We start from the raw sequence: 27,888 nt of genomic DNA on the forward strand, positions 1-27,888 counted from the left end.
CTTTCTTTGTCTTGCCCATTCTCTCTCCAATCTACAGTTCTCACACTCTATCACTCTGTAGGCTTCCTCTCTCTCACAGTATATCTTGTTTGGCTTCTTCTCTGTCAGCCATCAATCTGGACACTTCTGCTTTCTTACACTTTGTCAGTTCTTTTCCTTTCTCTCACCCTACCAGTTCACTCCTAGTTTCTCATCCCAAAAGTCTGCAATGTCTCTCAACCCAGCCATCTGCTTTTCTCATGCTATCACTATTTATGCTTCCGGTTGCTCACACCCTATGGTATCTGACCTAAATATCTACTCCAGAATATCATGCTACTAGAATATTGTGAACAAAATATTTACAGGTTAAGTATATGTAGGTAACAGTATTCTTACTCTCCTTCAGTTCAAATGTATGTATATTGTCAAGGTATGTAGATGTGGCGTATATTGTCTATACTCACCAATATGCACTTACCTTCTCGATATTTTAGTCCTCAATATTTTGGCCACAATATTATGGGAGCACAATATTTTTGCAGATGATATTTTGACATACAACCTACCCTATCTCTGAGTTCCTTCTTTTCTCTTACCTCATCACCATGGGAGAGGTGTGGTGCAGCAGCTGGAGCAGTTTACTCCAGAAGAAGGGGCTCACAGTTTGGCATATCAGTTCAGCACCATGTGACTCTGGGCAATAGCTCACTTAAACCGCCTGATGGCTTTCAGACCCTTAGGGGTGATTAATTCACGCTTTACAAATACCGGATTTATTTATTTATCACTCATTACTCTCGTTCTCTCTCACTTTTTCACTCAAATGTCTCACTGTCCAAGTCTGAACTAAAAGGTGCTTATTGGCGTTATATTGACAATCTACATCTATACTCCTCTAGAGTTGGTTCCCTCACTGCATCCTTCCTGGATTTTAAAATGGACTACCACTTGGAGGAGTACCTGACAAGATTGAACTTCCCCATGCTAAGTCTTTGTAGCCCAAATTTCCAATGGGAACCCTGCCCATTCGTTAATTCACAGCCAAATGGAAATGCCATCCTCGTGTCCAGGATGGTTTTTGTCCCTTCTGTCCGCAGGTGATGGCATCACCTGAGTATGTTCTGTTTTTTTGCCCCACTTACAAAGGGTTTAGAAGGAGGTGGATTTTACCTGGCTGCCGCATTCTGGGATTTAGGGATTTTAGGACTGTTTGTAGAGTTTTAAAAAGTGATACTAGGCAATTTATTGTCTTTGCTGTTTCATTGTTTTTGTTGTATATGTGAAGGCTTAGACAGAAACTGTTGTCCAACTGATGAACCAGGATTAATATACTGTTCCTTTTTGTAAATTTTTTTTGCTTGTAAAAGTTTCTATTGTTCTTATATTTAAATTTTAGATCGTTATGCATCTTATTAGGCTGGAAATGTTTAGGAAAGGAGAATTTATGTAAATCTGCTCTATTATTTGAATATTCTACTGTATTGTATTTTAAAACATGCTCTTTTATGACCTTCGAACCGAAATAAAGATGTTTTCTCCTAACTCTTTACTCTGTACTCTCTTTCTCTCTCATCTTTTCACTCTATTGTTTTACTCTCTCACCTTATCATTTATCTTCATTGTTCTCTATTATCCTATCTCATCCTCTCTCTGTCTCCCACATTCTGTTACTCTGAACTCTTCCTCTATCCCACCATATCAGTTCACTCCTTCTCTCATACCCAATTATTCTGTTACAAATTCTCTTTCAGGCTATCCACCTATTTTCCGCTGAAATGTCTTGGAAGTGCCCCTACTTTTCTTTTCATGACTCTCTTCCCTCCACCCGTATCCCTTAGCAATTTGTTTTGTACAGAGGAAAAAGAACACAGTGGTCACTAACAACTTACTTATGAGAAATGTATTTAGGCAAAATAAATCTTGTTATATTGTAGTAATACCAAGTGAAAACTTCTTTGATATTCATCAGGACAATAAAAAACATGAAAAAATAATTTGTACTACAAATGAATCTGTCTTATAAATGAACCTGCCAATGCGTAGCTTATGCTGTACCAAAATTGAGACTGGGTGAACATTTATATTCATTCCACACTAAGGGGAATGGGATTGCAGTGTTACTGAACACACTGCAATCTGCCAGGATCATGCGGTTTGTGTGGTTGCACCTGGACCACATTTTGCCAGATAGCTGAAAGCCCAGTATCTGCCAGGTTTTGCGATTATCCTCTGGAGTAATTGTGGGTGGGTCATATAACCCAATTTTGCTAAATAAGCAAATTTAATAACAGGTTAGACTTTGCCTCATTTTTACACCCATCTCTAATCAGAATTAAGACCACCATGAGCAAAACCATGGGTCTTTGATGTAAACAACCAATAAGAGCAATGGAAAATTACAAAAGGAACATGATATTGGTTCTTAATCTAAAGGAGGAAGATACGGGCAAGCAAGAAACAGGACATTTTCACACAGTGACATAATTATGGTCCATCATTCAGCCAATCAACAGCAGCCGTCCATGTCCAATCAGTAAAAAAATAATGATATACAATTGCTGTTTAGAAAAAAACCTGTGACTGGAAAACTTCAACGATAGTAAAGAAAGTTAAACATTACATTTCATCAAATGAAAAAGACATTTGAGTTACTAACTCACACTAGTAGATTTCAAGACCATTAAATAAGCAAACCTTGGCACAACCCCTTCAGCCTTTGTAGTTAAGCCACCATGTTTATGTACATAAATGATCCTGAAATGGTGCATATGCCATAATGAACATTACTAGGTGTTCTTTAAATAATATTGTATGAATGTCCTTACCAATTCCTGTCACCGTTACTGTGCCATGCGACTGGATCTTCCCAAACTGGTTCTCAGCTTCACAGATGTATGTTCCCTCGTCTCCGGCCCACAAGTCTGAAAAACACAAAAAGCAACTTTGCATGAACCATGTTACCAGTGCACAGCGCCCTAGAGCTGCTTCTTTTATCTATTTTTTTAGCTAGAAATTTGAACTTTTATTTTAAAAATAAGGCATCTAGTTTAAGAAAAAATAAAAGTATAATGAGCCACTGGGCACACACTGCTTAACAAAGACATTTTATGTTTTTATATCCATAGTATTCCTATTCAATAATTTGTAATAAAATGTTCCAATACATACATAGATATGGCTATATTTTGGTAATATGTAGGGCATTCATATATTTTCACATGCAGTACTAGGGGCCACATATAAGACTATTTTATGTTGCGACTCGTAAATTGCGATTTTTAACGACTTAATGAAATGTACTAATGTGTCTCATTAATATTCATGAGGTATGGCGCAATTTCCGACCCATTGAGAAAGGCAAGAAATCACAGGGATGGTGGCCTGCTAGGATCAGCAGACCACCATATCTGTTATTGTTTTTTACATAAAGCTATTTTTTTCACATGCAGCTTTTTTACCTTAGGGGAAAATGGGATACATTTAAAAAAAGAAAAATTTAAAGTTTCCTTTTAATTTTTTAGGAGTAGGCAGTGGTCCGTGGGAATTCTGTCTGCTCTTAAAAAATGTTTTCTCTACCATTCATAAAGGGGAATGGGTCCCCTGGGGACCCCATCCTGTTTGTGACTGTCTAACCACCTACTTGCAGTAGGTGGTAAACAGCTATTTTTTTGCGAGCGTATTCCGGTCGCAAAACAATCGTTTAATCATCCTGCTACTCGCTATTAAGAAGGGAAGCCCTTGGCAAGCCCCTTCCTAATAGCGTCTCGCAAACCCTGTTTTGCGAGTCGGTGATAGGTTACCGACTCGCAAACTAGGATTGGTACATGTCAAAGCTGTTTTAGCAGTCGCAAACGGGCCACATGTTCCTTCTAGATGAGTGCTGTATAAAGATTTTGCAGAGAGGGTGGAATATGCGTCCTTCCGTAGGTTTAAATGCCGAAACCTGTCTGGGAAGGTGTGTTTTTACTGCACTGCGGATGCCTCAAAAGCATTCCATAGCAGAGACATGATCTTCTAGATGATTACAGATATTAGTGATACGGCAGGATAATGTACGTCCTTTAAACATTAAGTTACAGAAAAATTAATGCATTTAGAAGACGCTGTGTGGAGCATGGGTTCCTTCTGGGCTGGTATCTGAACATATTGCCAGATTCAGGTAGAAGAATATACATCAGTTGAACAGTAACTTAGAGCAACATGAGGGCTCTAAGAGGCTTCTATAAGGCATCTGGACATATTGCCATTTTTAAGTCTGGGTTGACAACACAGTTGTCTGCTAGAGCTCTTTTGTTACTACTCTTCGTAAAATTAGCGATTGAGTTGGCTTTATCACCGTGATTATTAGCTATTTGGTGTATCATTCCGTCTCCTGAGAAGTGTTTCCATTTCAATGTTTGTATTGCATTTTTAAAGCATGTGGCAGAGACTATTTAGGGAATGCAGATGCCATTTGGAAATAAGGCTTACCACACGACAGATAACACACTGTAAATGGAAACCTGCTAAGCTAACTCACAATTTCCATTCACAAACTATTTAAACACGCCTCTTAAAGCAAAAGTAATGTTCTCTATCACTTCGAGCATCAGCAATCTAAAGAACAATAATAATGAGGTTTTGCACATTCTCATAATTTACCTTATTTGTGGACACAAATTGATCAAGATGCAACATTTTCCTAACTTCTCATTGTAATTGCGCTTACTCCCATGCCCATAAAGAGGACCCAGTGGAACATTGCATTCCATTTTCATATGTGGGCTTTTATTGGTGGATTACCTAATTTTCTTATCTTTGTATAAGTGTGTGCTTGTCCCTAAGATGCCCACCCCCCCTTTTTGTTTTTACTTTTCTTTTGCAGATTGTGGTAGCTTGACCACTGAATGGTCACACCAAATCTTGCAAGATATAAGTAAAGTCACAATCTGGTAAGACTTCAAGGCAGCTGTTTTTTAGGCTATCAAAATATGTTTATGTTCTCCACAAAATAGTCCCTCAGACACCGTGATATCATGATATCTGCCCCTGTCTTAACACACATTTGTTTTCATTAGATGTTGAACTGCCAACAGCTTCAAACAGATAAAGAACTGCAGGATGTGCAAAGTAAAGGCATTTTCAAGGTACCAGTGACGGGTGTGATACCTATAAATGTTATGCTGTCCCCTCTTGTTTCTTCCAGGCCATGCAGAAGGTACACACAAAGTCACGACAGGGAATATCCCCATGATACCCCTGGCAATATTTATTTACCCATTGAAAGAAAAGATTATCAAATGTGAATATGGTATTTTATGTATTGAAGCGGCTTCCTCTGCATGACAGCAGTGGTCAGTTGAGTTTTCATCCAGGTGTCCATTGTTATGCGACACTTTCAACAGAAATAGATGCTCAAGGGAGCCTGTTCTTTCATAGTTCTATGGTATCTTGAGACTGAGGAGGCAGTGGCGTTTGTCTACAATGAGGATGCCATGGGACCTCTATATTCTGCAGCCTAGTACAGCTGTGACTGTGAATGATTCAAGCGGTGCATCCAGGAACTGCTGCAAGTATGTGGAACACGCTTCAAGGATTTGTCATGATTCCAACCATATGCAATAACTCTGTGGTACTGTGTCTTCACCAACAACGTTTTAAAGGTCTCTGTCTGATTCAGAGGAGCCTCAAGTAAAGTCTTTGAGGTATTTTAGTTAACAGGTAACAAACAACGAAGTGATGGAAGGAATGCTTGAATTAGTCTGAGCCCTGGATGATTGCTAGAGCCACACTTTAGTCCATCATTTTGTGACTGAGACCTTCTTGGTTAAAGTTGCAATAATCTAATTTTGGGGTCACGAGTATTCTGAGAGCATGCTCATCTTACATATCTGTTTCTCTATAAGAGTGAGCCAAGATTTGTGTGTGCTAATATGGCATTCGGATGACAGCTGGGGGCCCAGTGGAACTGAAAGTTTTTTTACTGAACTCTGTGGGCGAAGAGGACAGGAATGGAGAAAACATTAAAAAGCCTGTCTGATAACTTTACGTTCTTCATTTGAACACGAAGTCCCCATTGTGAGGCCCAGTAACCACCCTTCGGAATTTTCGATATTAGAAGTAATGGTAACTCCGAGGGCAGAGTTAACAGAGATTACAAGTGTAACTCTAGAGATCCCCCTGGAAATGAGAAATTACCAGGGCAATTCAAAGTCCCATTCCACTGGTAATGTGTCATTTCTCTCCAGAGTTTCACCCAGGGACTGTGGCTGCTTAGAACAGCTGCAGTGTCTGGGTGAAGAATAACAGATATGTTAAGTTTCCTCAGACTCGTTGTAATTGCCAGTGACTTCATAATAAGGGTCTAAACCGATTTATAAATTAATGTGGTGTTAAACTACACTAAACACAGCTGTTTGTCACATACTCTTTATGAAGAGGGAGCCAGATCTTTGTTGACTGATGAAGCTGACAGCAAAGGGCCTTGCGAAGAGGGAGCTGTTGTCCAATCGTCTCCATTTAATCTTGGGTTCTGGATACCCCTGAGCATTGCACGGTAGAGTCACATTGGAGCCAATGTCCATGGAGACATCATTTGGTTCCTGTGTAAAGACAGGAGCAGCTGAAAGAGAGAAGGTACATGAAACATCATAAATTGTCTAGATGGCTTTTTTCATTTTTCTACAGAATGGTTATCCTAAAACACACTGTGCCCAATACAAGGTTAACATGTGATTAAGTAACATTAACATAGAATACTGGTATTTATGAAATCTCTGTGAAAATAGGTATGGCCCAATACCGCATGTTATGCAAGTCAGTTGTACTAGTGCACGTTCACACACTTATTACCAGTGGCGGCTCGCATAAGGCGTGCGGCGGTGTGTCGGGGCAGGGGAGGGACAGGGTGGGGGGTAGAAACTCGGACATATGACGGAACGGAGGATCATAATAATTACTTTCATCCATTCAGTCATATGTCTGTGGTTGCTAACCCCCCACCCTGCCCCTCCCCTGCCCCGCCCACAGCCCTGCAGCACGCCCTATGCGAGCCGCCACTGCCTATTACTTCATTTCATTCTGCAGTGCAAAGGTCAAATTAGTTGTTCTTACGGCAGTAGAGCTTAACTGACAGGAGAAATCTCAGCTTTTTGTCTCACAGGTTACAGTGGCTTTACAAAGGTAAACAACTCAGTTAACAGTGACAAGATCTATCCCGTGTGATTTTGACTCAAAGCCTGAGTTTTAGCTCTTGCATATTTGTTTTGAATAAATACTTTTGTTCACATCTACTAGCCATGGAATAACAGCATGGAGTAAACCATATAGTCAGTGGCGGCCAGCACAGGTATAAGCAGTGGAGTGGTGGGCAGTGGGGCAGGGTAAGGACGGGGTGGGGGTTGGGTAAGGGGGTTGGGTAAGTTGACATACAACGGGAGAAATAAAATAAAAAAACTTTTTTAAAAAAAACTTACCTTGCTCTCGCCCAAGCGCAAGGTAAGTGTGTTTTAAAATATAATTTTACTTCTCCTGTCTTATGTCGACTTACCCGACCCCCAACCCGCCCTGTTGCCACCGCCCCACTGCTCTTACCTGTGCTGGACGCTACTGCATATAGTCAGATCCACATTGAGTAATATGTATTTTATAACCACAGTTGAGAGAGGAGATGGACTTCATGATCCACTTGAGGCTTCATCTCTCGTGATTCAGCCTCCCGCACTCCGTACCCCAAACTTTTGTTTGCCCATATCCTTACTGCTGCAACAAAGTAGACCTTCACTCAGTCACTTGTTCTGTCTTTACTTTTACAATATGGTTACTCTGTTATGTCTGACACTAATGCTTTCTAATTTTCTTACTGCTACTGAAGAACCTATTATTTTACATCTGGGACTTGACAGATGTGTCTCATCTTCTTCTTGTAGAACCACACATCTGCTGAAATATGCACATCTCCTCTACTGTATTTACGCTACAAAGGTATTTTATTGTCTCTAAGATATTGCCCATCGCCCTCCTCTCGCGAGGGTGATCCAATCTTAAGTCGTTCCACATCTGTTCTCTAAAACCAGATGCTGACCTTGTGCTATATTCATAGCTCTTCTTTGGGCTGCTTGAAATTTATATTCTTCTTTCACAGCAATAGCTGCCAGAACTGGCCAGAGTACTCTGGGCAATGCTCACAAAGGCTCTATATGTTACCAACAAGGGTTCCATTTGAATGCTAGATATAACTCTCATAAAACACCCCAGCATTGCCCAGTCTCTACCTCAGGCTAGATTTATGTTTATGGCTGCAGCATTGTGTTTGTAACTCGATTAGGGGTGAATAATGTAATAAATAATAAAAATGTCCATAACTGTTTGGTTGTTGGTGTAAATGTATGTCAGTTTGTAATGTCTAATAATGTCAGCATTGGATCTAAACCACAACATGGTTGTTTTCAATATGAAGCTCCACAGTGCTCTTCCCTCTCCCCAATGCTATCTAACATCCTCATGCGTCCACTGATCCTGCTGATTAGACCTATTGACTTTTTGGCTGTCTCTCATGCAGATGGTTCACAACTTATTTTGCGTCTAGACCACCATGCACCTAAATCCTCAATTAATCTAACAGCTTGCATCCTGGGGAGCACTATCGGGCCAGGTGTGCTAGAAAGATAGGTCAGTGTGCGGGTCATTTGTTTGACTTTTTGAGGTCCTGTTTTATGTTCTTATGGGCTGGTTTTTAAGTTAAGTTCACTGATATTAGCACAAACATTGCCCGTAGTAAGTACAAATGCATACAGCCTCCCATACCTTGCAAAACACATATACAGATGTCTTTATAAGTTCAAACTGCAAATGCGGGTGCCTTTTTTAGTGATCTGCTTCCATATTCAGTATCCATTTCATTTGAAAGTGTGCTATCTGTAAATGACACCGCACTACCACACCATGTGTTTGTAATATATTAGCAACAGTATGCTCCAAAATGCACAGCTGGCTACATACCAAACCCTTACCGCACTCCTGCTTAATGTGCAAGATTCATTTGCTACCCATGTCCAATGTGTGATGCTTGGATTTTTCACAATTTCTATGTCCTCAGTAATGAAACATGGATAGCACCACCCCAAATCTGAAAATTGTTTCAACACCACTGCTCTAAGCCTAGATTAAATAGTCTCTTTGCCATGTTTCTACTCTCTAAGGCTTCAGGGAAAACTCACATTCTTGCCACATCATCTTCATGCTCAGACAGTCTCGGCATGTGTTTTATTTAGAAATGATTATTGTAAAATTCCCTATTTGAGCTTACCTGAACCCTGCATAAATAAGCTGAGAGGATACAGAACTCCATAGTAGGAAAAGCAAGTAACCTGCAAAACTCAACCATTTCTTGCAAGTCCGAATTAACTGGCTTCTGGTAAAGCAGAGAATCATTGGCATATGGTTTTCTATTGTCCAGAATTCTCATCTTTTTCAATGATTAGTTTAATACATCCCAGCTAGAAATCTCCAGCTTCTCTTCTCTGTTTCATACTTAAAACAATCCTAGCCGGGTAGCAATTCACTTTGATTTCATGGCCCTCAGCTCTGAAGCAAACTTCCTTTGTATCTGAAGATCTTTCACTCACACCTTGCATTCAAAAAAACTTAAAAAACATATCTAATCTTCTAAATCTTTCTCTTTCACTTGTTTGCATTTGGCTGTTATGTATTGCTCTCTTCTTCCATAGCACTATGACGCCTAAGGTTGGCAAACGTGCCCTCTACAAAAATAAAGCAAAACAAATCAAGAAATTACCATATACATGAAATGAGTTAGCACAACCTTTCTATTATGAATGAAAAGACAAGGAGTGGTTTGGCAGAGAAATAAGTACCCGGGCCAAAACATTTTTATAGGAGGTTTCTGCCAGCTCCTGGGGCCACTCACTTCCACTATAGGTGCTGCGGGTCAAGCTTCACCCACAACTGCATGTGGTCCTGTCTAGAAGTCATTGCAGTACTACTGGTAATGCAAGCTTCCCACCTCCGGCACTCCACATACGATGTGAACTACCCACACCCACAATGAAACTTGAGGCCCTCCGTTACATCTATATAGACTTTCAGTGTAAAGATGACAGGGGACTGAGATCCTCCTTCCCAGGACCAGTAGCCTGGGAGCCCCTGCACTCCCGGGAATGAGTGGCCCTTACGTTACACTCATGCCAACACTCAGCGGTCCACATACCCTTCAGCGCTACCATTGGCTCCAAAGAACCACACAGGGTTGTCATTTGCCCGTCAGCAATCCAATATTCCGTGCCGTCTCCTTGCGTGATAGGGAGCTGCAAATATCCAACATCACACCCCCCAGTGCTGGCAATACGAGCCCTCAAACAACATCAGTTCTTCACCGTACTCTGAGCCTTTGAGTTTTTCATGGCCAGCATGGTATTACCTGCTGCGGGTTCTACCAGCATCATAGAGCCATCATCAATTCTGCTCCAGCACTACTCATTACCGCAGCTCCAGCTGAGGGTCAAAGCCCCCGGCTGCAGAGCCTGCAGCAGTCCGTGCTGAGACCATGAGCTCTCTGTAACCAGCAGACCACCACAATTCCCAGTGGAAGCTACTGACAAAATCTTCAAATCGACAGAGCTTACACTCACTACACTTCCTACTACTTAGAGTTTCAGTGCTGTATGACCGGAATACCTGAAGGCCTCTAGCATTTTCTGCAGGCAGTGTCAGCGTCCCATAGCCGGCACCCCAATGCCTCAGCAGCACCACCACCTGCTAAAGATGGCTGAGTCCATCTCCCAGAAGCACTGCTGCACTGTTCATATCTTTAAGGGAAGATCAGATATGCCATTACCACTAGGACAACCTCATGAGGCTGTAAATTTTCCACAGCTAGTGTCGGACTGGGGACAAAATAGGCCCAGGCAACAAAATAAAAGTGGTCCCCATTAGCGAATCAGACAGCTAAAAAGTGGCCCACATTTGCAAATCAGGCCTATTTTGAACTTGAAACAAACTGTATATGTTTTTTACAATGTATTGGAGACTGCATGGATTTGTGCTTGCTGTAGGCAATGTTTGTTTTAATATAAGGGAAATCAACAGAAAAAAAGCCCACCTGGCCATACGTCAAGCCAAAAACTTCTAGAAATCTGGCCAATACACTAATCGGGCTCTGCCTGATAGTCCTATAGGCCAGTCCGACCCTACACAGCCAGCAACTTCTGTACCGCTACCTGGAGAAGCTCATAGTGATGCGATCAGTTTCCACACCTACTCTCCAGCCCCACTTGCCACATGCCTCCAGGCGAGGCTGTCAGTGTCACACACCTGCTGCGTGAATATGTACTTAACCCCTTCTCTTACTGTGACCAATGCTTAGTGTATTTGCATGATCACCTTTTCTCAGGCTCAGCCGAGAAAGTGATCCCCAATAGGGGTCAGGTCCACACCTTCATCTAACGCTCGCTTAAACACACTTTTAAACAGCTCAACAATTCTCAAACTGCAAAGTGTGTTAGAATATTATATTGTCCACCGAGCTGGCGCGGACGGAGGTTAGGAACCAAGGCATTCGTAGTCGCGGACTGCCAACACTGCACTATTCAGTGTTTTCCCAGCGCCTGCTCGCTGACACCAGAGACCCGGGATACCAGGGCGTATCAATTTTATATCTTTAAGTAACCACTTATTAGGGTGCTGTATCAGTGGTAAGTATTAGTTGCTACCACTACCAATAAGTGTGTGAACTTTCTGGTCCTGAAGAATTGCGGCCAACTTGACCAACGCAAGAAACATGTTGACCACTTTCACTAGAGCGTAACTCAGACACCCTCACTGTATGATTACGCATGCTATTGTTTTTAATTAAGAGTGGGACCTCTTTCATTAAAATTTGGTATTTAGGATCTCCACTACTTAGTTTTAACACACTTAGTCTCACACGCACATCACAATAGGGCCCCCACTTGCACTCACCCACCGGCAATGAATGGAAAAAAGATCTCCACTAAAAGGCGCCTCTAAGGTCGCCGATCGGGGATTGCAGCGCCGCCCCGATTCGGAGCAGACCTGATGATGATACTTGACATCTGGGCCACCTGCTGACGATATATGACAGCTAGTTTGCCGGATGTGTGAGGGTCTCTTTCCTGAAGGAGGAACCTCCTCCTGACTTGTACTTTTTCACAATCTTTAACTGCCTCTTTAGGAACAGCATACCTTTGTACTTTTAGAATATAAAGAAACAGGAATGGCTGTAATGATCATGTTCAGCATCGGTCACAAGGCAGCTTTATTTATGAAGCCATTCAAAACCACGCAAGGTGCATGTACCAATTTGCATGGTGCAAGCATCAATCAATCAATCAAGCAATCACATAATTTGTAAAGCGCACTACACACCCGGTAGGGTCTCAAGGTGCTGGGGGGGGAGAGGGGTAGTGCTGTTACTGGTCGAAGAGCCAGGTATTGAGTTGTCTCCTGAAAGTCAGCAGGTCTTTGGTTTGTCGCAGGTCGAGGGGGAGGGTGTTCCAGGTCTTGGCAGCGCGATGGGAGAAGGATCTGCCTCCGGAAGTGGTTCACCGGATGCGTGGGACCGTGGCCAGGGCGTGGTCAGCGGAGCGGAGTTTCCTGTTGGGTACGTAGAAGGAGAGTCGACTGTTGAGATAGGCTGGTCCGGTTTTGTGGAGTGCCTTGTGTGCGTGGATCAGGAGCTTGAAGGAGATTCTTTTGTCAATGGGGAGCCAGTTCAGGTTCCTCAGGTGGGGGGTGATGTGGTTGCGGCGCGGGACGTTGAGGATCAGGCGTGCGGATGCATTCTGGATTCTCTGTAGTCTGCTGATGAGCTTGGATGGGGTTCCGGCGTAGAGGGCGTTTCCGTAGTCAAGTCTGCTGCTGACTAGGGCCTGGGTGACTGTTTTCCTTGTGTTAGTCGGGATCCATCTGTAGATCTTGCAGAGCATGCAGAGGGTGTTGAAACAGGTGGAGGAGACTGCGTTGACTTGTTTGGTCATGGAGAGTTTCGAGTCGAGGATGACTCCCAGGTTGCGTGCGTGGTCGGTGGGGGCCGGGGGGGACCCCAGTGATGTGGGCCACCAAGAGTCGTCCCATGCGGAGGGGTTGGATCCGAGGATGAGGATTTCCATCTTGTATGTGTTCAGTTTGAGGCGGCTGTCCTCCATCCAGTTGGAGACAGCCTTCATTCCCTGGTGGAGGTTGGATTTGGCGGTGAGGGGGTCCTTCGTGAGGGAGAGGATCAGCTGAGTGTCGTCGGCGTAGGAGATTATGTTGAGGTCGTGCTGTCGGGCGATGCGTGCTAGTGGTGCCATGTAGACGTTAAACACTGTTGGGCTGAGGGAGGATCCTTGAGGGAAGCCACAGATGATTTTGGAGGCCTCGGATCGGAACGGGGGGAGGCGGACTTTCTGAGTTCTGCCGGAGAGGAAGGAGGTGGTCCAGTCCAGTCCAGGGCCTTGTTTCGGATCCCTGTGTCGTGGAGGCACGTGCGTAGTGTGCGGTGGCAGACGGTGTCGAAGGCGGCGGAGAGGTCCAGAAGGATGAGGGCCACTGTTTTGCCGTTGTCTAGCAGGATCCTGATGTCGTCTGTGGCGGCAGTGAGGGCGGTCTCGGTGTTGTGGTTGCTGCGGAATCCTGATTGGGACAGGTCTAGGATGTTGTTGTCTTCGAGGTGCCGGGTGAGATGGGTGTTTACTATCTTCTCGATGACCTTTGCTGGGAACGGAAGCAAGGAGATGGTACGGAAGTTCTTGAGGTCGATCGGGTCCGCCTTGGGTTTCTTCAGTAGGGCGTTGATTTCTGCATGCTTCCAGTTCTCAGGGAAGGTGGCGGTCTCGAAGGAGAGGTTGATGATTTTGTGCAGGTGGGGTGCGATGGACTTGCTGGCTTTGTTGAAGATGTGATGCGGGAGGGGATCGGATGGGGAACCGGAGTGGATTGTTCCCATGGTCTTGATTGTGTCCTCGATGCTCACGTCTACCCAGGTTGTCAAGGAGTCGTGGACGGTGGGGTGCGGTGGGTTCGGTGTGGTCGGCAAGGGTCGTCCGGGGTCTGAAGCTGTCATGGATGTCGGTGATTTTCCGGTGGAAGAAGGTGGCGAGGGAGTCGCACAGGGCTTGCGATGGTGGGATGCCGTTGGCGTTGGAGCTGGGGTTGGAGAGTTCCTTCACGATGGTGAAGAGCTCCTTGCTGTTGTGTGCATTGTTGTCAAGGCGTTCTGTGAAGGAGGTTCTTTTGGTGGTCCTGATGAGGTGGTGGTGGCTGCGGATGGCGCCTTTGTCTGGCGTCTTGTCGCTACTCCATATGTTTTCCAGTTTCCGGCAGGTACGTTTGGAGTTGAGGAGTTCCGGGGTGAACCAGCTGACTCTTCTGCTGGTGTCTCTGTTGGTGGGGGTTTTCAGCGGAGCGACGGTGTTGGCGCAGTCGTTCATCCAGCGCTCGAGGGCGAGTGCACCTTCATCCGGGTTGGTTGGGGTCATCGGGGGGTTGAGTGCGAGGTTTGTCTGTAGTCAGTGATTTTGCCCCAGCGGCGGCGGGGGGTCTGTAGGGTGTGGTGGTGCGTGGGTGGTTTTCAGAAAGAGAAGTGGATGCAGTGGTGGTCTGTCCAGGTGAGTTTGGAGGCGTGGCTGAAGGTGACGTGGGGGCTTGAGGAGAAGATGACATCTAGCGTGTGGCCGGCGCTGTGGGTCGGCGTCGTGACAAGCTGTTTCAGTCCGAGGTTGGCGAGATTGTCGATCAGGGTGGAGGAGTTGCTGTCATTGTGGTTCTCCAGGTGAAAGGTCAGGTCTCCGAGGAGGATGTAGTCGGTGGAGGTAAGCGCGTGTATGCTGATGAGGTTGGCGATGGAGTCGCAGAATTGAGGCCGGGGTCCTGGAGATCTGTAGACGAGGGTGCCTCTTAGGGTGGTCTTTGGGTCCGTGTGGATCTGGAAGTGCATGTGTTCGGTGGTGCTGAGGGTGTCGTTGGTGTTTGTTGAGATTTTGATGGTGTTTTTGTGGACGATGGCGATTTCTCCTCCGGCCCTGTTGGAGTGGTCTCTGCGGGTGATCTTGTACCCGTCTGGGATGGCTATGGCGATGTCTGGCGAGGAGGCTTTGTTCGTCCAGGTCTCGGTCAGGAAGGCGACGTCCGGTGATGTGGTGTTGAGTAGGTCCCAGAGTTCGACGGCGTGTTTGTGTGCGGAGCGGGTGTTGATCAGGATGCATCTAAGCTGGTTGGCTTCTGTTGTGGTGGGTGTCTTGGCGGTTTCGTGGCAGGAGAAGCTGCAGTACCGGCAGGTGAAGGGGCCGTGGGTGTGCCTCGGGCAGCCTTGCAGCAGGTGTGAGTTCTTCCTGGGTTGAGAGCGATGAGGGTCTTGGCGTCGTAGCAGAGGTTATCTTCCTGGCCGGTGCGGGGGCCAGGGGTTCTGGCGCTAGCGAGCCAGCGGCGCGACCGCGCAGAGGCTGCCATATATGGGGAGGTGGGGAGGGAGGAGCAGCTGGGAGGCGGGAGGCAAGGGACGGGTGAGACGAATGGGCGCGGAGGGGTGGGGCCGCAGGGGAGGCAGCTGCGGGGACGGAGGACGGGAGACCGGCGCGGGGCACAGAGGAGCGAAAGGGGTACAAAATAAAAGGGCCACAGGGCACGAGTCAGCACAGGGGAACGAGAACGGAGGCACAGACGTTGGCGAGGGGTACAAAATACAAGGGGCACAGAGCAGAGCGGCGAGCTAAATACAAAATGCAAAATACAAGGGGCACAGAGCAGAGCGGCGAGCAAAATACAAAATACAAGGGGCACAGAGCAGAGCGGGGGGCAGGGGGCACAGACAGATGCAGGAACAAGGCAACAGGCAGCAAATGAAAACAATGAAAACGAACCTAAAGGCCACCACTGGTGGAAGCCTGCGGGTGGAGGAGGGCCTCGAATTCACCGGTGGCGGCAGCAGCGAACAGCAACAGCGGGGGTGCAGGCGGAGCTGCAGCGGGGGGGGAGCGACCTACCAGGAGGTCAAGGGTCGCTCATGACACAAGGGCCTCATAAATATGCCTCTAAGTGTGTAGCATAATGGAGAAAACCTTTGTGCAGACTAACTGCCCTCATGCTTCACAGCTCATGGTACACGCATGGACGCCATGGCCCTGGGTATGAATGGCAAACCCTTTTTGCAGGTTTTTGAATTGTGCATCGTTGCAGAATTACTGCAGTAGGCAATCACCAAGTTTGATACATTCATTCTGCACCCTTCATTAAATTTCAGCATGTCAATCCCCCACAATTGAACACAGGAAAAGTGTATGGCATTTACAATGACATGTGGATTTTGGCATGGTAAGCACCAAAATCGTCATGTTGTTCCCTAAAACCACAGTGAGAAATATTTTATCAGGTGTAATACATTGCAGCTTCCCTCCAGGGCACTAGTAATAAGGCCTGGTTTTCAGGCAGCAGCACTGCAAGGTCTACAAACTGAGCTCTCAAGGCGTATAGTCCTCTCCTTGTTACTGCATAAACAGCTTGTTGGTCTATCAGTGCAAACTAGCAGGGATACCTTGACATGGTTAAGACTGAGATGCCTGCATAAAACCCTCCCATGTGCCCCAACCCCCTCACTACTTTAAAGGGGTGCCAGAAGTGGCAAAGGAGTGGGTGTAGGGGCATTGAAGGCAGATCCAACAAAACCAGGCACAGACAAAGTGCGCACGCTTGCATGGTCTTCCCCAACTTTATCCACCCAGTAGAATGGATCAGCCAGTATGACCGGGCCAGTGCCCCAAGCCATGCCATTCTCTCTCTCCCTTGTAACTCAGCTACAGTGACACTGTGACACATCACCACTTCTTCAAGCCCTGTGACTCTATCTAGCCTCAGTTGAGAAACGGTAAGAATATTGTATGATAAAGTATTGCCTCACCAGAAAAGTGTCCTAGTTCCCAAAAATGAGTGCAAATGCTCGGCAAATCCTGACCCAAATAAGTAATCCTTGGCATTAAGTGCGCTGTACTCCAAACACACCCGTCGTATTTTCCCACTTAATTATAATCCTGCCTTTTTTCATTACCAGAGCTGGTCAAAATCAGTTGATTCTTGCCCAATGAAATTGGAGCTTATTGTGGTCTACTCATGACCAAGTCCGTCAATGCAAAATCATTTAATCCAACAGTGGAATACATCCAGTCTTATATTCTCTTTTTTTATTACACACATTTAGAAAGTTAAAGCAATACTTACAGCCGACATCTAGGGTGAGTTTCCCAGTTGCTCGTCCTGCTTCATTAGCTGCAAGACAGGTGTAATCACCAGCATCCAGGTCCTGAGTTTCTTGGATGTTCAAGATGCCCTGGAACGAGTCGATAATAACAAAGGAGGACTCCCTTAACTCCAAGTCACCTAGATTTAGAAAGAGGTGAGATGCTATTTAGTCACAATTCTCTACATGGGAAAAATATATACATTGACATATTTAGATGTTGTCCTCTATCCAGCAACAGTCAAATGTGGTGTGGGGTACACATGGCTTAATTATAGCAGCTATTATAGCTCTGGAACAAATTTAATTTCTTGTACTCCATTATCAGGACTTTAGTCTAGAGCAGTGGTTCTTAACCTTTTGACTTCTGTAGACACCCACTTAATCATGACTGGAACCTGGGGACCCCACTGAATCATTACTGGAAACCGGGGACCCCCATTGAGTCATTATTGGAAGCTGAGGACCCTGCCCTAAGCATTTATGATGAAATGAATCGCAAAACAATACAAAACAAATACAGAAACAAAAATTCACCAAACAAATACACAAATGATGAATCATTTAATTTAATTCACAGACAAATATTTTTAAAAAATCAACATTTCAGTTTTACTAGGAACATTAGAGCTTTCCTAAATTCAATTGAGGTAACTTATCGTTAATACTATATTCTGTTTGATGGACTTACACTGCTCCCACAAATCAATGTGAGGATACTGACTTCATTTTTAGCCTCCAATTTCAAATTCCTTCACATTTACAGAACGTTTTCAAATTTTCAGTTTTGCCTTTTGCTTATTTATTTATATAAACTTTATTAATGTATAATTACATTTTCTAAGCAGTTGCGGACCCCCTGAGTAGGTTTTGTCAACTCCCAGTGGTCCTCCGACCACAGGTTAAGAACCGCTGATCTAGAGTGTAATATGTGACCTGTTGATACAGGGCACCAAAATGTGTGAGGGGGTGTGGCTTACAATATCTTGGTCAAAATATCAATGTGCAACAGTATCAACTAAACAATGTTGACAACCACTATATGGTCATGGTTAGCATACAAGTGGAGCCAAGAATATAATTTCTGTACTTCCCTATACATACTTACCCATACGCTATAGGCGCTATAGGCCCTGATTATGAGTTAGGCGAACCCCATGTAATTATTGTTACCAACTGGTACCTCCGCATGGAAATCTGGATATTACGGGTTAGACCCCTCAGAATGGGGAATAACTGTGCATACACAGAATTACTGTACAGAATACCACACTGCATTCCCTATTTGTGGCTTTGAATTTTCAGCCAGAAAAATGGGTTCTGGTTTTCTGCACCAGGCAAAAGTGGATGCAGAAGCACTCGGGCATGTGTGATCAGACAGAGTGATATTCCCTGGGGCAAAATGCTCTGCCTAACTTGTAGTCAAGCCCATAATGGTACTCAATATTGTAGATTCAATATGTTTGCAGGTTGACATTTCAACCACAGTATTTTTATATACCTCCAACTAGAGCTCTAATCCTCTCCTCCCCATTTGAGCAAGTGCAAATCTGGTCAAATGGGTTAAATTTCCTCTACTTCTCTCCCTAGTTAGAAAGAAAGTTTGCACTTAGAGCAGGGTGAACCCATTATGGACTCACTAGAAAACTAGAGGTTTGCCTTGATTGCCACAATGATAGCTACTTGTCCTCTCAGCTTCCTCAATCTAGACCTTCAAACGCTGTACACTCAGCAGAAACGAATGTGGCCTGATTCACAAAGTGAAACTTACACTTTTGTATACGTTTATGATTGTTTGCTAATCACAAAGGTATTTTATTAGTAATATGTTTATGACTGCAGAGTTTCCACACATAAAAAGATAGGACTGTCCTAACTGTTTATGTGTGGAGACTCCACAGTCATAAATATACTATTAGTAGAATACTTTTGTGAATAGTAAACCATCATAAACTTACAAAAATGTGTGCTTCCCTTTGTGAATCAAGCCTTTAGAGGCTATTTGTCACTATATTGAGGCAGATAGACCTATAATAATATCAAATCCACTACAAAGGCAACCACTACATCAGAAGGCAAATAAATATTTACTATTCTGAATTCGGCTTGCACTTAGATTGCGAAGAAATTATATAATTACCATTCTTGTCTCCACCTATACTTGCTTTACAATGAAGTGGTTGGATTAATGAAGAGATGTGATATTGTCATGTGATTTAAAGCATGCAATATATTGGCTGTATAACCTCTTCCCACACTGGTAAACTAGAAGACAGAGCAGAGAACAGGCAAGATATGTTGAGTGTGGTTTAAGTGGAAACTAGGGGGCTTATTTACGAGAGCCTGTAAAGTGGTACATGCATGACGCAGGGCTCTCATAAAGATTTATGAAGCCGCACAAAGCCACCCTGTGTGGCTTTTAATATCCTCATAAATCATGAGGAAGGGACGTAGCACAAATCGCTGTGTCGCTTTACTCTGCACTCGGGAGGCATTCCATGGGCGTTGCAGTGGGTTTTCCCATGCAAAACCCATGGAATTTGGTGCTGCCTCAGATTTACAAAGTGATGTAAACCTGGGGAAGCATCAGGTGAGGCATAACGAGGAGAAATATGTTTACTTCTCCTCGTTTTTTACTCTTTCCATGTGTACTGCATGCTGGAGCACACATAGAAAGAGGAAAATGCCTTATAGGATTGTTTTTGTGCAGTGAGGTGCCCCTTACTGCACAAAAACAATCCTACCTGCAATGAAGGCACCCTTGCACCATGGTTGAAAGGACAGGAATGCACTGTATTGCCTAAATACAGTTTATTCCTGCCCTTTCACTTTAACGTAGGGCAGCACAGCAAGGCGCCTTGCTGCGCTGCCCAATGCCAAAATGCCAGAAATGAGGCCCTAGAGCTCTGTAGAAACAGGGACAGGGCGACACATTAAGAAAAGCAAAAGTTGTGTTTGGGTACTAACTCCTACAGGAAGCAAGGTCAAGGGGCCAGTAAGGATTTTTAGGACAGTTACCTCGTCACCAAAGAAGTCTCAAGTCCAGTTCCAGGCTCCATAGGTGAACCACAATGGACATCAATGGAGTGTTCCTGATGCAAGGGATACAGGATGCTGAAGATGCTGTAAGATGCTGCAGATGGTGTGAGGTCAATGGGGGACTTCCTTAGCTAACTCCTCGGTTCACAGACCTGGTGGGGTGACTTTAGCCACAAAGGTCGATGAATCCTCAAAGTTCTGGTGCGTTTAGCAAAAGTCCAGTTGCCAAAGGGCTACTGATCTCCAGTCACAACAAAAACGGCAGTTCCCTTTAGTGAAGGCTAGTGTCCTTCTTGGTTGATCAAACTGCACTGCTGAAACTCTCCCGGATCTGGAGACTCAGGAGCAACTTTTGAGTGTCGGGTGTTGGTCTCCTCAGCTGCATGAAGGTGGTAAGGGACGATCAAGCAATTGAGGGTACTTACTAACTAAGGCAGGCTTCTTCAGCTTTTGTGTCCCTAGAGCTGTAACAGGACATCAGCCAACTGACTCTTGGAGTTCACCTCTTCTGTCTGGGGCTTCGGAAAGACTTTTCCTTGAGTCAGGCACCACAGACACAGTCCTCTCAGTGCTACGCCAAGCAGGTGCAGTCCAGTAATTAGTGCCGCCTCTCTTGCCAGGTCCAGGGAACAGCAGGGATTTCCTTCATCGATCCTCTCTCCAGTCCAGATGTAATCTGAGGTCTGGGTGCCAGTTGTGCCATATTTATACCCAGAAAGTAACCTCAGGGATGTGGCAGTTACTAGCCACTGGGCTACCAGGTCCCCTCACACCTAATGACAACTTCCTGCAATTTGTGGCATCTAGCTACCTCAGAATGAATAATGTGTACTGCTTCAATGATGGCTGAACCCCTCTCTCATGTGTGGAGATTGGTAGCCCACACTCGGAGTCATGTTTTTGCTTTCACACACTGGTGGTGGCACAACTAGAGCCATAGTCTATGAGAGACACTTTAACTTACATGCTCTAGGTACCTCTGCTACCGTATACTAGGGACTTACAAGTAAGTTAGGTAATGCCAATTGGGTATAAGCCAATAAACTATACACTTTTAAGGGGCAAGGCACTGAGGTCTGGATAGCAGGCCCTATTGCACTCTCAGAGCCATAACATCAGTACTTAATTGTCAAATAGTAAGGCAAAAAGAGGGGTGAATTTGCAAATAACTTGTTTCCTTACAGCGTGAAATTAAAATAAACACACATTTCCTCTTATGCAATGTGAAAACGTGACAGGTGTGTCTTGGGTAGCAAATTAATTTACATTCACTTACCTTGCTCTTCCAATCTTTTCTTAGTTAATGTTTACTTTTCAGTCCTGGTATGAAGTAACCAGGGAGATGTGTAAATCTCACACTGCATTGCATGTTTTAAATGATTTCTATGAAGGAATGACCTATTTCTACAGACACTGCAATGGCAACAACAGCCAATCTCACCTAAAGTACCATGAAGAAGCAAAACTCAGGGCCTCATTTTTGAGGACCCTTGCGCAGCCGGAGCGTCACTTTTTGTGATGTTCTGTGGTGCAGGAGCCTGCTCCATATTTACGAGGAAACACTAAGCCACTTTTTTGGGCTTAATACTGCCTCCTAAATATCGTTCCCTTAAGCACACTTTTTCTGCGTTAAAGGGGCGTGCAATGGGTGTTGCTGGGAGCATTCCCAGCAACAGCCATGGCTTTTTGACACTACCCAAGATTTAAGAGAAATCGTAAATCTGAGGCAGCGCCAAAAAGTTACACAATGAGAAGAAATATCTTTATTTCTCCTAGTTTTTCCCTTTTCTATGTGTGCTGTATTCTGCAGCACACATAGAAAGAGGAAAAAGCCTCTTGTGATTGTTTTTCTGCAGGAAGGGTTCCCTTCCTGCACAAACTTAATCATCCCCGCAATGCAGGCATCCTTGCACCATGGTGCACAGGTGCCTGCGTTAGCGCACTGCAGCCCATTATGCTCCAGTGCCGGGGAAAAGATCAGGAATGCTCTGTATGTGAGAGATGCGGTACATTTCTGCCCTTTTCGTTTGCCATAGGGCAGAGCAGCAGGAAGGCCTGCAGCGATGCCCTATAGCAAAACCTCATAAAAGAGGCTCTCCATTTGTGAAGCATGATGCTGGCAGCTCAACCAAAAACAAAAAACAAAATTCTACTTCACTCACCATAGCTCATATTAGAAATTCTCTCCATCAGGCTTTGGCATACATAAATGCCTCTTTGCTGCATACTTTAAACCAGACCTTAAAAGTACTTACGACTGAGACTTTCCTTGAACAATAGTTAAGATAAAATGTTTCCTTCGGCAAGTGGCAGTGGCCAGGCCAGCAGCATTTCTTAGAAGGAGGTCTTAATTCATTAGGATTCACTGAGTCCGCCCTGTCTATCTACAGCAACACATAATATCAATCAATTTTAAATGTTCTTTTTGACAAAAACCAGGAAGTGCTAGAGGAAAATATCAGAAACATACCAGCCACTTCAGTTGTGACTTGTGACTCAACTCCTGATGGCCAAGCAGACTGCATGACTCAAAGATCTGATGCTAGAACAGTCTGGACGAAGCACTCAATATGACCTAGGATTAGTTTGCTAAAATAAGTATTTCCTTCTCTTGACAACTACAAAAAAGTTCCTCCAAAAAACAAAACACACTGCAATCTTCAAAGGAAGAGTAAAGTGTGCTTTCATGGTCAAGCGACCACTATTGAACTGATGCAATCAGAGTGGAGTGATAGCTGTGGAAATATTTTCCCTTTCTATGATCTTTCCTGTATTATGCACACTACCAGGAGAGGTCTCTTGGCACAGACAGCATGCTTAAAACTCTGCCTTGCATAAGTTCCCAAGGAGAGCAGTGACTCATGCCTTTGATTTTCATAGCGCATAGGCAACAACCAACATAAATTATGCCATCAAAACTAAAGTACAAGCTTGTACATTACAGTTTTCCAAGCTGTCTTACCTTTGAACCACTTAACTTGGGGCAGTGGGATGCCCGTCACTTTGCACTCCATCACTGTTGTATCACCGAGGGCAACCAGAATTTCATTTTTTACCACTGTCACTGTTGGGATTTCTGAAAGGAGAAGAGGATACAAACAATATAGCTTTAATTCCTTTGGGAGGGAACGTCATGTGTGGGAACCCAACCATTTCTGTAGATAGCACATAAAGTGGCTGTCTTAGGGCACTCAACATTGTGGCTAGTGGAGGTTAGGGATTTTAGAAAGGTCGAAAAAGAGAGAGAAGGAAGTTAGGTCATGGGAGGCAGCGTGGATCAAGGAGGATTCAAAGGGATATTTTAGAGTGGTGGAGTTAGAGGAGTGGTGAAAACAATATATTTGAAGCATGGAAATAGAGGTGATATAGGAGGCTGGCTATAGTACAGACATGAGGTGCACAGTCCAGAGAGTCCAGGTATCCCTTATTACTATACAGGGGCTTGCTCAATCCCAAGGTGCTCTATTTGGGGTAGTGTGGTCAAGCAGCCTTAGGCTTATCAGAGGGGAACCTTAGCCATTTGCTGCACACACAGAGTCAATAAATAAGACACACACTCAATAAGTAAGATCGACACTAATTTATCAAAATAACATATATTTTTATGTTTATTTAGACACCAAGATCTATGAGATTAGGTAAATATTTTTTGAGTTAGCGATTATCAGGCACTTTGTAAATACAGCCATCAGATTTGAGGCATGAACCTTGAATGCGGTAATGTTATCCTATGGGAGAAGCATACACTGCATAGGGTCACTTGCAAACGACTTACAGTGTAGTTCTTCAGGACTTAAAGTAAGTAGGAGCCAAAGTCCTTAGAACCACTAGCAGTTTTGAATTACCTTCCCTGGTGTGTCTGACTGCAGAGGTGCTGGTTGCAAAGGTAGCCTCGAACGCTACCCCTGAAGTCTAAGGAGAAACAAATAAGCAAGAAAATGGTGCAAGTGGGGACTTGGGGACAATTTTGCTGGAACCCAAAAGTGGGGCTCAGGTCTTGAGGGTCTCTAGAGCAAGGGTACACCAACGATAGGCTTGAAATCAGGCTGGGGTGCTCGGGTGCAGAGGTGTTTTGTCCGGCGGGTCACTTGGGCTGGAGGCTCTAACCTTTGGGGTCGATCTGTAGATGGGGACAAAAGAGGAAATCAGGGCCACTGTCATTGCTGGCCCTAGTTTAGCTGATGTCCCTCTGCGGTAAGTCAGTCTTGGCTGTGTTAGTGTCCAGACTGGACACCAAACAAGCCTTGGTTCCTGCAAGGTGTCTGTTATCCTGGGTATTGGTACAGGGTTGCACGTGGGGGTCCTCACATCTCCAAACATGGTAGGGAGATGGATCTGACCTCCTGGTGCATGATGACCTCCTCCTGAGGGGCTGCAGCATTGCTTGACTCAGTGGTCAGCAGATCAGTGAACTGGATGGTGTGGTTGGTGCCTGCAGGCTGCATGGAAGTGGCTCCTCCACTTCAAGGGAGATGCTGACAGGTGGGTGGAGTGCTGATAGTCCTTCAAGGCTTTTGGAGAAAGCATAGCTTCAGGACGAGTTGAGTCTTTGTAACTGTCGTGACAGAAGCAGGCAGGCAGGGTTTAGTGCCAAGTCCACAGCTAGTCTTCAGTTCTTGCGGTCTGGAACTCTTTTTTGTCCTTCTTCTTTTTTTGTCAGGTGAATCTGAGTTCCTGGTGTCAGGGGGCCACCTAAATACCTAATTTAGGTGAGTTAAGGTGAGTAAAAGCAGTAGCCAATGGGTTACTTACCCTTGGGTTCACTGCACCCCCTATGTGACCACTTTCTGTGGGGGGTGGGCTTTGCCCTGTCTCAGAGTTTCTAATTCCACCAAAAGCAAAATGGGGGAATCCTCCTTTCGTGAAGCACATTAGATAGCCCACCTTAGGGCTGTGACTAGCCTGGTGGTGTAACATGCCTACTGCATAGCTAATTTTCTGCCTGTCCTGATGCCAAATGGGCCTCAGGGCAGGAGATGGCATCTCCCAGGTCTGGAGGAAACCAGGTTCGCATATCAAAGGCGGCAGGGACTTTGAAGTCCCTGGCCTTAATATGCTAAATCACAAGCCATCCTGCTATAGGAGGTGTGAGCACCTTCCTTCAGAGCAGGCATTGGTTCTGCCTCAGTGAGTGTGGGCTGTCACCTGCAGTGGGTCAGAAACTTGTCTGTGGTGGCAGGCTGGACAATACCAGTCAGCCAGCACACTAAAGGACTAGTAGGTTTCAGAGGGCAACTCTAGGGTGCCCTCTGGGAGCATGTCATAATACATCTAATACTGGAATCAGTATGGATTTATTAAGACAAGGTGGTTGATACCAAACATCATAGGTTTCACTGAAGCCATCGTCATGACCAGCGCCCAGTACATATAGTTAAGATGGCTTCCTGTTCTCTAGTACTATCTAGTAATCGAACTAGACAGCACTGGGGCATATCTGCTCGTGCAGATATGTTCTCATATGTAATATAATGCACCCTGCCTTAGGGCTACATGGCCTGCTGTAGGGGTGACTTATATATATCACATTAGCATGGCACACAGTGAATTTGGCACGCATCACTTTGGCATGGTTCGCACCATCACATGATGTCTGCACTGGCAGGCTGCATGCAATTTGTATGGGGGTCCCATAGGGTGGCATTAAACAAGCTGCAGCCCATAAGGACTCTCTTTGGTACTAATGCCCTAGGTATAAGGGGTACCACTTACTTGGGAATTACAGGGGTGCCAAAGTGTGAACTAATTGTGGGACAATTAAACCTTTTTTCCTTGTTTTAGGGAAAGAGCACTGGCACTGGGGTCTGGTTAGCAGGGACCCAGTGCACACCTGGCAAAAAAACAACACCACCAGTGTCAAAAAGTGGGGGGTGACCATGAAAAAAAGGGGCACCTTCCTACAGGTGATAAAACCAATATTTTAAGAGGTGGAAATAAAAAAAAGAGGAAGGAAAATATTTTTAAAGAAGGTTATAAGAGGTAGGCGAAGAGGAAGTTAACAATCTATTTGGACAGGTGGAAATAGAGGAACTAACTGCATTTTGGAATGTTCAGGACATGGAAAATTGTGAAGGAGTATATCTTGAGAAGTAATCATGGCATGGGATTTGGAGAAGAAATAAGGGCTGATTGGAATATTAAAAGAGAAAGAGGATACTAGGGTAGGTGAAAATAGAAGAGGGCTGGAAGTATATTTGGAGACGTAAGACATATTTGATGAAGGGAAAAAGTGTAAAGTGAATATGTGAAATAAAATGTTACTATGGTGTGGTTAGAAGAATTAGAAAATACCTTTATAGCGGTGGAGATAGAGAAGTTGATCAAATATTTAGACTGTTACAGAGACAGATAGTGAAGAAATATATTTAGAAGGAATTAAGCAAATTTAAAGTTGTGGGACAGGAGGTGCTTAATAGAGATATTTCATAAATAGGCACCGATAGTAAAAGTGATATTAGGACTGGTGGTAAAAAGGAGGAGGAGAGAAGATATTTGCAAGGACGTAAATAGAAAGCATAAAGAAGCGTAAAGAAGCAGCTCAAGGCCGGGGATAAAGTAAGCAACTATTTGGTAAGTATGGAGATATTGAGCACACGAATATATTTTTATTGAAGAAGGACTGATGAAGTGATCAGAAATGTTTGATGCAGAATTCAAGGAGGGGACAACAGGCAGCACTTACAGACCAATGGCTCTATTGCCTGGGAGCCAGGCATGCAGGGTACTTTGTTTAAAAAATATATTGCTTTGTTAGGTCTTGTGAGGAAAGGCCATTCAGATTCACTTTGTTGAACTGAACGAATTTTATAATATTTCAAATTTACACGATGCAGTAAAACAAGCTACTTCAGCAAAGACAGTGGCTAAACAGGGAACTCAAGAGTGGACTGCCTGAACATGGAATATAGACATGCTCTTATTTTGACATAGGAATGTTTAACAGCTTTTAGTCACCTTTACATTAAAAAATGCACCTGCACATTTTGCCACTAAGGTACGAGATGGTACTTTTGGTCAATGCAAATTATTGGCTGGTTACCTTGAAACATGAAATCATGGGGTTCCACATCACACGCCAGTGACGTAGACCCAGTGTGCGGTGATGTCCTCCAAAAGGGCATAAACAACAAATCGATGAACTGGGGGTCTAGTCAAGTCCTGCTTACTAAGCGGAAAAGTAGAGAGAAACGGGCTAAAAAAGTCCCAAAGAACAAAAAGAAGTGAAAAGAGTAAGAGAGGCAGAAAGGAGAGACAACCAGATGCAATCAGGAGTGAAGCTTGGAGCGGTATAATTGGATACCCATCAAATATCAATGTGATCAGTTTTATCATCAGGTTGTCCAATCCAAAATGAGATGCTTCTCTTGATCATAGAGAACATCTGAATGAAAAGATTTCACTCGTGGGTTGTCCAAGGTTGTCAAGGATTTGGAATGGAGAAACAAACCATAGTTGGATGATAGGACAAATGACAGGAGTGCAGTGCTAACAAGGAACAGTGAGGTGGTGTGTTAAAATAGAATTGCGAGAAAACACTAACAATTTAATACGTGTCTCGCATCCTAATTAAAACAACAGTGCAGAAAGGCAGTATTAAACAAATGACTGCCGTATAAAGGTCGACATGTTTCAGCCAAATG

The 27,888-nt window shown here is 44.4% G+C and overlaps 1 protein-coding gene across 1 annotated transcript in view; it reads right to left on the reverse strand.

Moving 5' to 3' along the window:
• HMCN1 (hemicentin 1) overlaps nt 1-27,888 on the reverse strand; it is a 1,072,905-nt gene that overhangs the window by 692,112 nt on the left and 352,905 nt on the right. Inside the window, exons 14-17 of the mRNA XM_085601687.1 lie at nt 23,211-23,324; nt 17,191-17,349; nt 6,389-6,583; nt 2,808-2,903 (exon numbers count right to left, since the gene is read on the reverse strand). Coding sequence (XP_085457813.1) covers nt 2,808-2,903; nt 6,389-6,583; nt 17,191-17,349; nt 23,211-23,324 — 564 coding nt within the window. The remainder of the gene's footprint in view (nt 1-2,807; nt 2,904-6,388; nt 6,584-17,190; nt 17,350-23,210; nt 23,325-27,888) is intronic.

Source organism: Triturus cristatus, chromosome 4_2 (assembly GCF_964204655.1).
Source record: "Triturus cristatus chromosome 4_2, aTriCri1.1, whole genome shotgun sequence".
Lineage (NCBI taxonomy): Eukaryota > Metazoa > Chordata > Amphibia > Caudata > Salamandridae > Triturus > Triturus cristatus.